Source organism: Aquarana catesbeiana, linkage group LG02, assembly GCF_042186555.1.
Source record: "Aquarana catesbeiana isolate 2022-GZ linkage group LG02, ASM4218655v1, whole genome shotgun sequence".
Classification (NCBI taxonomy): Eukaryota; Metazoa; Chordata; class Amphibia; order Anura; family Ranidae; genus Aquarana; species Aquarana catesbeiana.
The window spans coordinates 552,315,731-552,327,786 of NC_133325.1; the positions used below are offsets into that span (position 1 = coordinate 552,315,731).

General features: G+C 40.0%; 1 protein-coding gene across 1 annotated transcript; it reads right to left on the minus strand.

Moving 5' to 3' along the window:
- Positions 1 to 11,764, minus strand: CIMAP3 (ciliary microtubule associated protein 3). The gene is made up of 6 exons (XM_073618002.1): positions 11,663 to 11,764; positions 6,432 to 6,574; positions 4,234 to 4,332; positions 1,942 to 2,075; positions 1,525 to 1,642; positions 1 to 102 (listed from the first exon to the last, which is right to left on the minus strand). The coding sequence occupies exons 1-6, from the start codon at positions 11,676 to 11,678 to the stop codon at positions 34 to 36; spliced, it is 579 nt and encodes a 192-aa protein (XP_073474103.1). The 5' UTR covers positions 11,679 to 11,764; the 3' UTR covers positions 1 to 33.
- Positions 11,765 to 12,056: the final 292 nt, after the last annotated feature.

Consider the following 12,056-nt stretch of genomic DNA (forward strand, 5'->3'; position numbering starts at 1 on the left):
TGGATTATAAAGTCTTTTATTTGCAGTATTTGGTCAACTGTAGTACAAACTCAAATATGCCACCCGGTTCCTGTTTTTCCTAAATTCTTTATCTGTTGATAACTGTAGAAGACAGTAAAAGAAACAATGGTGTTTACAATCATAACCAATAAGGAATACAGAATATGTTAATAATTAGGTGCATATAATATTTTTATTTTGCTAACAAAAGTTTTACTTTTCATACACATACAATTTATTTTAGTTGCAAAAAGAGTTTTTTATTGTAGTTTTAAGAAAAAAGAGTACAAACTCATTTGTGAAACATACAGTACTGTATTCACAATGTTAAATGTTCTAGGGCAGGGGTCTCCAAACTTTTGAAACAGGGGGCCAGTTTAATGCCCTTCAAACTTTAGGGCGGCCCCACTGTGGCCAGTGGGAGTGGAAAATACCCTGGCATCGGTGGGAGTAAACAATGCCATAGGCTTGGTGGTCAGTGGGAGAAAAACATTACCTCATTGATGTCAGTGAGAGGAATAAGTGCCCCTTCACTGGTGTTAGTGGGAGGAATAGTGCCCCATCATTGGTGTCAGTTGGAGGAATAGTGTCCCGTTGTTGGTTCCATTGGAAGGAATAGTGCCCCATCACTGGTGTGATTGGGAGGAATAGTGCCCTATAACTGGTGTCAGTGGGAGACTTTGTTTCCTATCTCTGGTGTCAGTGGGAGTAAGAGTACCCCATTGTTGGTGTCAGTGGGAGGAATAGTGCCCTGTCTTTGGTGTTATCGGAAGCTCATATCAGTGAAAAGAATAGTTTCCTGAGGGCCGGATAAAGGCAAGCAAAGGGCCACATCTGGCCTACGGGCCACAGTTTGAAGACCCTTGTTCTAGGGTAGTAAGTTACTAGAAACATATATTGACGGGAAAGTGAAGCAGGTGATTGTGAGTGAGGTTGATATTAGGCTGTTGACTAACTGGTGAGGTTTATAAAATGTGTGGCTCCAGATAGTCCGGAGTAAAGCTGTGAATGTAGACTGTAATGAAGTTCCTGATATGGTAGAGGTGTCATACTGTAGAATAAAGTTAGATGTTATAAGGATTGTGGGTTTATAGTAGCAGCCCTAGATTTGTGGCGTGTTGGGTTTTAGAGACGAAGAAGCAAGAGAGAAAGGAGGGAAGTAGAAAGAATACTGGGGTAATAGAAGACTGAGGATGGAAGCAAGTTTTGTGGGGTGGGCCCAGACCTCGCAGTCTGTTTCTATTCATTAGCTGCTGAAAAGGCTACTTTAATAAGCAGCAAAAAGTTTTCAACATTACAAAACAAGTCCAGTTGAGAGTGAGTACTAGCTGTTCTGCCAATCTATTTAATTTTTTCACATACATATCTGTGCAAATTCAGTAACTGCTTATTTTTTCACTTTATCTGCTAGCAATTGGTTCCAGTTAGATATTCTTCTTTCAGTAAAATAATACTTTTAGCAGAAATAAACAGTAAACCATTATACTCACAGACTCGTATTGAAAGGAGAAGTAAATCAGTTACCTCTGATCTCAATGTTCTCTTCTGCAAAGAGGGCACAGAAGACCAATCAGGGGATCCAAATCGTCCAGGCCAAGACACCTTTCTACCCTGCTCTGTATAATGTTCATAGGTTCCTGGGCTGTAAAAATTGCATTAGTACATTGCATTAGTGAAATAATAAATCTCCCCTCGCCTCTCCCCAGGTACTTTAGAACTAAAATATGTTGATTACAAGCAAACACAGCAAACTACACATTTGGCATTTCATATAATACCACTTAATTATATGCACCTAAAACCCACTTAAAGTGATGTGGAATAAATGGGACAACCACCTGCTGAACTCATTTCTGTCAATGTATTATATTAAAAAGCAACACATGGCCTAACATGGACTACCAAGGCTGTGACAATCACATACTAATAAAATTATAATACCTAGGATTTTGTGTGATATCTGTCATCTTGCCTGGAAATCGTACATCTTTGATACTAAAAGGAGCATAGCTTGCAGAGAATGTCCGCTCTTTGGCCCAAAATGATTGATACTCTGCAGGACTTGGTGTCTCCATCTGGAAAAAGCAAAAAAAAATTAGCCACATAGCTATGATATAAAGATACATACTTAAAAATATGGTCAGCAATTGTACATCATGGTTAACTTGGCACATATTTTGAGGGCAAATAAAGAATATGCAGTATCTCACAAAAGTGAGCACACCACTCACATTTTTGTAAATATTTTATTATATCTTTTCATGTGACAACACTGAAGAAATTACATTTTGCTACAATGTAAAGTAGTGAGTGTACAGCTTGTATAACAGTGTAAATTTACTGTCCCCTTAAAATAACTCAACACACAGTCATTAATGTCTAAACCGCTGGCAACAAGTGAGTACATCCCTAAGTGAAAATGTCCAACTTGGGCCCAAAGTGTCAATATTTTGTGTGGCCATCATTATTTTTCAGCACTGCCTTAACCCTCTTGGGCATGGAGTTCACCAGAGCTTCACAGGTTGCCACTGGAGTCCTCTTTCACTCCTCCATGATGACATCATGGAGCTGGTGGATGTTAGAGACCTTGCGTTCCTCCACCTTCCATTTGAGGATGCCCCACAGATGCTTAATAGAGTTTAGGTCTGGAGACATGCTTGGCCAGTCCATCATCTTTACCCTCAGCTTCTTTAGTAAGGCAGTGGTCGTCTTGGGGTCGTTATCATGCTGGAATATTGCCCTGCAGCCCAGTCTCCGAAGGGTGGGGATCATCCTCTGCTTCAGTATGTCACAGTACATGATGGCAGCACTCATGCAGCCCCAGACCATGACACTCCCACCACCATGCTTGACTGTAGGCTTGACACACTTGTCTTTGCATGCCTCACCTGGTTGCTGCCACACACATTTGACACCATCTGAACCAAATACATTTATCTTGGTCTCATCAGACCACAGGACATGGTTCCAGTAACACTAACGAGTCACATGACACTGGGGAGGGAAAATGGCTAATTGGGCCTGATTTGGACATTTTCACTTAGGGGTGTACTCACTTGTTGCCAGCGGTTTAGACATTAATGGCTGTGTGTTGAGTTATTTTAAGGGGACAGCAAATTTACACTGTTATACAAGCCTTACACTCACTACTTTACATTGTAAAGTGTCATTTCTTCAGTGTTGTCACATGAAAAATATAATAAAATATTTACAAAAATGTGAGGGGTGTACTCACTATTGTGAGATGCTGTATATAGGTGAGAGTTTTGTCATTACTTACATCACCCCAGCCCCAAAATAATCATTTTGGTGCATTCACTAACACTGGTGTAACCTGCCCTTCTGAAACTTTCCAAGCAGTAAATCACAGTGCAGTTTTATAAGGTATCTGCTCACCTGAGTCTATTTAAGCCCAGTCAGAATTCTTAAGCCCCGATGAAGGAGAAGGGTTATGTTTGGCCCCCTAAACGCTTTGTTTCTGAGTCAATTTTATCATTAAATTACCTTGGGCTCTTGGAGATTTGTTTGTGGCTGTCACTGGATTGTATATTATGTGTGTGGGCTCCAAAATAATCCTAGATACTGTACTTTCCTGATAAACAGGGTTTAAACCAGAATATCAGACAGATGTTTATTAGTAAGAGAGTAGTGCCAGATATTAAAGTGAGAAATGCACACTGATGTTACAGTTTGAATGCTTGGCTTCCCAATGTGTCACATTTTGAGACAGAACTACCTGGTTATATTTTATAAGGAACTTTACAGTATATATATAATTAACTGCTATATATATATAATTAGACTACTCAAGACATAACCGCTCAATTAGGGTTTGTTCACATCAGTGATGTTGACTGTGTTTGGCATCGTTGCCCAATGCAGGAACAAGGCTATTTGCCCTATGTCCTATGGCTCCAATTCACACCAACATGTACACCAACCACACAAGACATGTTACATTTTGCACAGTGCATTCTGTCACTCTGCAATGCATTGCAACTAGCTGCAGTGCATTAAATTTTTTTGAAATTTAGAGAGAAAAAAAAAAAGAATGCGTTATGCATCCGAATATATCTGTTGTAGAGCATATGACATTCAGATCATCTGCTTACCAAGGATGAAGAATTAATGAAATTTATTTTCAGTACATTATTGCTAACGCCCCTCAATTTGAGGTATACACACATAGTCAGTCTCTATATCAGCCACTAAAATGCCTTCTTTGACTATCACCTTTTCATTAGAGCTGAAACGTTTTGCTGTTCTGGCTCCCAAAGTGTACCCTTTTTTACTCATGGGTTTCCTGTTCTGAAGATATATCATGTTGGTAACCTGAAAAATAAAACATACATGGTAATACAGCAGCAAATCGCAGCATTAAAAGAATCTAACATCTAAAAATAACTTTAAGGATGCACTAGTAGACCCATGTCTTGGTACCATACTCTCCACAAAGCCAATTGAATCAAAAGTTAGAATAAACAAATTACAAAATATTCCCTTAACACAAACTTTATTCAAGAAGAAAAATTGAGGTATTGTTGAACGATAAAGCATTTAATGCCGATAAACAACAATAAAGGAAAACTAAGGGCAATATTTAGTCTACCGTTACTAAGCTATCCTCCTGAAAATGATAGTTGTCCAGTGCTGATGCAAAAAGTTTTTGCTTTCTAGCTAACCGACTTGGAAAAAGTATGTAAATTAGGAGTAGCTTCATTTGCAGTTTGTTTCAGGTCAATGACTCAATAAATATCGATGGCAAAGACAGCCAAGCTGCCAGCATTATTAGACCCTTTTTTCTTCCACTTTTATGTAAAACAGAAAGCTTTGGTCATATTAATCATGTTAACCATTTTATTATAAGTGTAAACCTATATATAATATATATTTTTGGGCGGGACAAAACGCATCAGTGGTGTGGCCTGAAACAGCTGGGCTGAGGCTGCTTCTACTACAGTGACTGTAGGGTCCTGATGGTGTACGTGAAGATAAACAGTGTAGCGCTAAAGTACAAACTATGTGAGAGAATAAAGTGATAATTATATTCACAGAAAGACTAACCGTATCTAGTCTCCAAATTACGTAAATTGGGGAAGTGAGTCCCAAATGTGTAATCTAATGACATGTGAAACATACATTCATCAGTGATGAGAAGAAACATAAGAAAGTATATATAGTGTAAAATGATAATTGGGACAAAACAAGTGATAACTTAATGTGTCCACATTCATAGAGAAAGTGAAATATACATGGCAAGCTTAGTAATAATAATAATAAAATGTCCACAATTTAAGTGAGAGGTATGGCCTCCAAATGAGTCTGGAAATGATCTAGTCCCAGTAAATATCATACAGATATACCGAATTCCATACAGTGCAGATGATACATTAGTATCTCCTCCGTAATGATCCAAATCATAATAAGGGATAAGGTACTCTTACCAACTTTGGTGGACTCACAGGCCGTCGGCGGTGAGTCAGAAAGGCTTGCACTGTCTTAAGATGGAAGACAGTATAAGAGTGGACCATGCGTTGGTAAACCTCTTCCTTCTGATGGGGGACCAGGATCCTGCCCGGATGGTCTAAACGATCACCGTCCTTGTCACCATTGGTAAACCATGTATAAAGAAAGAAACAAGGAGCCTCCACATGGTGTAAATCCAAAAAATTCAATTGGTATTTATTCGATCAGTCACGATCATCGGACAATCCATAAAAATATGACAATATAAAAGAAATGTAATAGAATCGATTCCAGTAATAAAAAAGGCAAGCGTGGTGTGGGTGGCTGGGTACAGCAAAGAGATCCGACGCGTTTCGTCTGAAGAGACTTCTGCTGGGCAGGATCCTGGTCCCCCATCAGAAGGAAGAGGTTTACCAACGCATGGTCCACTCTTATACTGTCTTCCATCTTAAGACAGTGCAAGCCTTTCTGACTCACCGCCGACGGCCTGTGAGTCCACCAAAGTTGGTAAGAGTACCTTATCCCTTATTTTGATTTGGATCATTACGGAGGAGATACTAATGTTTCTTCTCATCACTGATGAATGTATGTTTCACATGTCATTAGATTACACATTTGGGACTCACTTCCCCAATTTACGTAATTTGGAGACTAGATACGGTTAGTCTTTCTGTGAATATAATTGTCACTTTATTCTCTCACATAGTTTGTACTTTAGCGCTACACTGTTTATCTTCATGTACTTTGCACAATTTGGTCGTTTTGGAGTGTTGGTCGCTATTCAATGTTTTTGATTGGCGCGGTATTTTCAAAATTTTCTTTGTTTACCTGATGGTGTACGGCACTTGGGGTTGTTTAATTCCTTTATACTACAACAATAAATATATTATACATTATATTAAAACTGAAATAATTGGTTAAGCCTTTGGTTGTAAATTTAGCTGTTTAACATCTTGCTGACCCACCTCTTCATTGTTATAGCATCCAGGCCCACATTGCGGACTCCCTCTGATAGGGGCTAATTCATTACCCAAGCGGTCTGGTGCACAGTGATATGGAAATTGTTTACGTTCCTGGGTGCTGCCGAAACAAACTTTCTTTAAAGTTTCTGGGGAAAAAAAAACACATTCCAGCAATATAATAAAAAATAAGCAGCAATGAGCAGGTGATATCGTATTTTTAAGTACTTTTTTATACAGTCTTTTTTTTAAATTCTACTGTACCACTTCTCGTGCATTGAAGTCCACTGTCTCTGTACTGATTATTATACTGCCAGAAAGTGCATAAATGTTCCGCTAGCTTGTTGAAAGGAGTGTATAGAAAATGGCACTTATATTTTGTAAAGTGAACAATAAAAAACTATTTTAATGGTTGCATCATTGAGCTACAGTATGCATACAGAAATAGAACACTGTTATGGAATATTTGCCAATTCTATGCGAATCTGCTTCCACCACTGCAGTATGAATCTCTCATATACAATATATATTGGACATAATAAATTCTCAATTGCTAAATACAGTATCTCACAAAAGTGGGTACACCCCTCACATTTTTGTAAATATTTTATTATATCTTTTCATGTGAAGAAATTACACTTTGCTACAATGTAGTAAGTGTACAGCTTGTATAACTGTAAATTTGCTGTCCCCTCAAAATAACTCAACACACAGCCATTAATGTCTAAACCGCTGGCAACAAAAATGAGTACACCCCTATGTGAAAATGTCCAAATTGGGCCCAAAGTGTCAATATTTTGTGTGGCCACCATTATTTTCCAGCACTGCCTTAACCCTCTTGGGCATGGAGTTCACCAGAGCTTCACAGGTTGCCACTGGAGTCCTCTTCCACTCCTCCATGATGACATCACAGAGCTGGTGGATGTTCGAGACCTTGCGCTCTTCCACCTTCCATTTAAGGATACCCCACAGATGCTCAATAGGGTAAAGGTCTGAAGACATGCTTGGCCAGTCCATCACATTTACCCTCAGCTTCTTTAGCAAGGCAGTGGTCGTCTTGCAGGTGTTTTTGGGGTTGTTATCATGTTGGAATACTGCCCTGCGGCCCAGTCTCCGAAGGTAGGGGATCATGTCTGCTTCAGTATGTCACAGTACATGTTGGCATTCATGGTTCCCTCAATGAACTGTAGCTCCCCAGTTCTGGGAGCACTCATGCAGTCCCAGACCATGACACTCCCACCACCATGATTGACTGTAGGCAAGACACACTTGTCTTTGTACTCCTCACCTGGTTGCCGCCACACACATTTGACACCATCTGAACCAAATAAGTTTATCTTGGTCTCATCAGACCACAGGACATGGTTCCAATAATCCATGTCCTTAGTCTGCTTGTCTTCAGCAAACTGTTTGCAGGCTTTCTTGTGCATCATCTTTAGAAGAGGATTCCTTATGGGACTACAGCCATGCAGACCAATTTGATGCAGTGTGCGGCGTATGGTCTGAGCACTGACAGGCAGTTTTTACTGCCCCCCTACTACAAGTCCTACTACTGTGGCTTACATAGTGTTTTATAACGCTTCAGTGGGAGCAATGTTTTTAGTACAACGTGGAAGAGAGAGTGTAAGATAATAGTTGCAATTTCTTGTGGACCCTCAGGCCACCAGAACTGGTGTCCCCATTGGAAGAGTTCCCCTCTTTTACTATTCTGGGGACAACCCAAAAATTGAGATTTTCTTTTACATTCACTATCAATGATAACGGTAAACAGCCAAATAGAGAAGGTAAATTTCCGTAACGGGGGCACAGAAAGCAAAAAAACTAACAAGCGTTCTAATCCCTCTTCAAATCCAATCTAATCTAATCTCCTATCCAAAACTAAAAAAAAAAAAGTTTTGCCTTTAGTTATACTTTCAAGTATAACTCCTGTTGTAACTTTTATTTGGATTATAAAGGGACTTCTCAGGTTTTTTCACTGTCAGTGTCACTATTTGTGTAGAAATCCAAAATGTCATGTTGTCACCCGAATACAGGTAAAGGCTGGCAACAAAAGTGAGTATACCCCTAAGTGAAAATGTCCAAACTGGGCCCAATTAGCCATTTTCCCTCCCCGGTGTCATATGACTCGTTAGTGTTGCAAGGTCTCAGGTGTGAATGGGGAGCAGGTGTGTTAAATTTGGTGTTATCGCTCTCGCTCTCATACAGGTCACTGGAAGCTCAACATGGCACCTCATGGCAAAGAACTCTCTGAGGATCAGAAAAAAAGAATTGTTGCTCTACATAAAGATGGCCTAGGCTATAAGAAAATTGCCAAGACCCTCAAACTGAGCTGCAGCAAGGTGGCCAAGACCATACCAGGACAGGTTCCACTCAGAAGAGGGCACGCCATGGTCGACCAAAAAAGTTGAGTGCACGTGCTCAGTGTCATATCCAGAGGCTGTGTTTGGGAAATAGACGTATGAGTCTATTGCATTGCTGCAGAGGTTGAAGGGGTGGGGGTCAGCCTGTCAGTGTTCAGACCATATGCCACGCACTGCATCAAATTGGTCTGCATGGCTGTCGTCCCAGAAGGAAGCCTAAAGATGATGCAAACGAAAGCCTGCAAACAGTTTGCTGAAGACAAGCAGACTAAGGACGTGGATTACTGGAACCATATACAAAAATCAAATGTAAAGGTGTTGGCGCTAAAACACATACAAAATGAATGTGAACAAATATCAGAAAAAGCATACGGTGATTGAAAAAGCAAATAAATGTATAAAGTCCAAAGTGACAATACAAACATCATAAATAAATTAAATCTTCTGGTTTGATGTTCCTTCAAATAAAAGCTTCACCACTACCTCATGAGCACTCGTGATGAAGCTTTTATTTGATAGAACATCAAACCAGAAGATTTAATTTATTTATGGTGTTGGGATGGTCACTTTGGACTTTGTCACTTTGTCACTATATATTTATTTACTTTTTCTGAAAATTGTTCACATTCTTTTTGTATGTGTTTAGCGCCAACACCTTTATATTAGATTTTCTACATGGTTCAGTGTTTACACTTTCTTAAAGGGGCAGCTATGTTTAAAAACAATACACTAGGTGCCATTTTCAACCCACTCTTCATCACATTACTGGAACCATGTCCTGTAGTCTGATGAGACCAAATAAACTTATTTGGTTCAGATGGTGTCAAGCATGTGTGGTGGCAACCAGGTGAGGAGTACAAAGACAAGCGTGTCTTGCCTACAGTCAAGCATGGTGATGGGAGTGTCATGGTCTGGGGCTGCATGAGTACTGGGGGAGCTACAGTTCATTGAGGGAACCATGAATACAAACATGTACTGTGACATACTGAAGCAAAGCATGATCCCCTCCCTTCGGAGACTGGGCTGCAGGGCAGTATTCCAACATGATAACGACCCCAAACACACCTCCAAGACGACCACTGCCTTGCTAAAGAAGCTGAGGGTAAAGGTGAAGGACTGGCCAAGCATGTCTTCAGACCTAATCCCTATTAAGCATCTGTGGGGCATCCTCAAACAGAAGGTGGTGGAGAGCAAGGTCTCCTAAATCCACCAGCTCTGTGATGTCGTCATGGAGGAGTGGAAGAGATCTCAAGTTGCAACCTGTGAAGCTCTGGTGAACTCCATGTCCAAGAGGGTTAAGGCAGTGCTGGAAAAGTTTACTCACTTTTGTTGCCAGCGGTTTAGACATTAATGGCTGTGTGTTGAGCTATTTTGAGGGGACAGCAAATTTACACTGTTATACAAGCTTTGCACTCACTACTTTACATTGTAGAAAAGTGTCATTTGTTCAGTGCTGTCACATGAAAAGATATAATAAAAAATGGCAGAGTTACCAAGTTAAAATAAAAGAAAAAAGTGTGAAAGAACACATCTAAGGATCAGTAAGCTACAATGCTATAAATTTTTGTTCTTGAGTTTAGATATGCTTTAAAAAAAAAAACACACCGTCCTGAATTAACTGTACTACAAATGGCCACACTTTGCTAGACATAAGTATAGCACCAACGGTACATTCAAAGCATTTGAATTAGGCTGCATAGGCAACCTTGCTTATGCTGTTCCAATGCATAGACAAAGCAAGCAATTTGCCTTGAGTCCTATGAGTTCAGTTCAAAGCACTGTGCTGCAGTAGTGTGCGCTGAAAAAACCAGGGCATATATGTGTTGTGACGCAGTACATCGCATCACAGCCTACTGTGGTGAATAGAGATGAATTAAATATAATTTTCTGACATTTCAAAAAAAAGTTGAAAAAAAAAATAACATAAAAAAGGTAAACAGTGCGATATATCATAACAATGCATCGGCACCACTCTCTTCACAGCGCACAGCAGCAGCCACGGTATAAAGCAGCCACTGGTGTGAGAAGCCCTAAGCCCAGGTTCACAATGAGAGTGTGAATGAAATTGTGTGAGTTCAGCTGAACTCGCACTATTTCATTCCCACATGTATGTCCCAACTTCGGGGGCGATTCCAGCATGTCAGTCACGACTTCTGAGGCGATTTCAGAGACATCTGTGCGGGTTGCTGCACAGATGTCTATGTAAATCTCACCCCGAAGTCGCCAAAAGTAGTACAGAAACTACTTTTGGGAATCAGTGCAGCACCGCAAATGCGTCATCGCACCAATTCGGATGGTGCCATTGCCTGAAATTGATGCCGATGTCAAATCGCATGCCAAATCACTCCAATGTGAACCAGGGCAAAGGACTTTAGGTCATTCCCATCAGTCCCTGACCCAAAGTCCTTCCAAATTCAAACAAACAGGATCAAATCAGAGTTTGCCATTCCATCTATCAGACACTGCTGTTTCTGTTTTTTTTTCTGAAACACATCTGAAAGGGAGGTGGAATGCAGTGGGTTTTTTTTTTAGCTAGATGCATGGAGCAGAATACACTCATTTTTGCTTTTTCAATTTTATAGCATTGCATTTTTAAACGCAACATGTCCTGCTGTGTTTCAAGTATCCAGTTAATGTAAATATGCACGAAACCTATCTGAAATGTGTGTCAAATGCAAGTGAGGATGCTGATCACATACCCATTATGACATACTATAGGGCACTATGCATAGTTCACATTTTCAGTTAAAATTAAACTCCTTTTTTGTTTTACTTAAACTAAGAAAAAAAGTTAGGAATGTGTGTTTTTCATGTTAGCACCCTCATATCTCTGGATGTGATTTGTGCCTTATGATCACCATGCCAATCTAGCCTTACCTGGTTCCTGCTCCATTCTTGCCGATGCTTTGTATACATGATATTGCCATGACAACGTGGGGTGGAACTCAGAGCAGAACGTCCCATAGGGATTGTTATTAGTTCATAAAAGATACAATGGCTCCCCCTGCTGGTTACAAGTAATAAATTGCTGCTAAACCCAAACTATACAGTATGTACCTGTGAAAATTCTAGTACTGTTACTCCTAAAGATTGATGAGGCTTAAAAATTGACTTTTTTTAAATGAGGAAGTAAGGAAAAATGTAGACAACGGAGTGGCTGTGGATTTAGTATAACCAGACTTTGCTAAAGCAGCTGACATCTTTCCCCACAGGCAGCTAATGTGTAATTTTGGGTCCATGGGTTTAGACAATCCATTCTGTAAATGGAAAT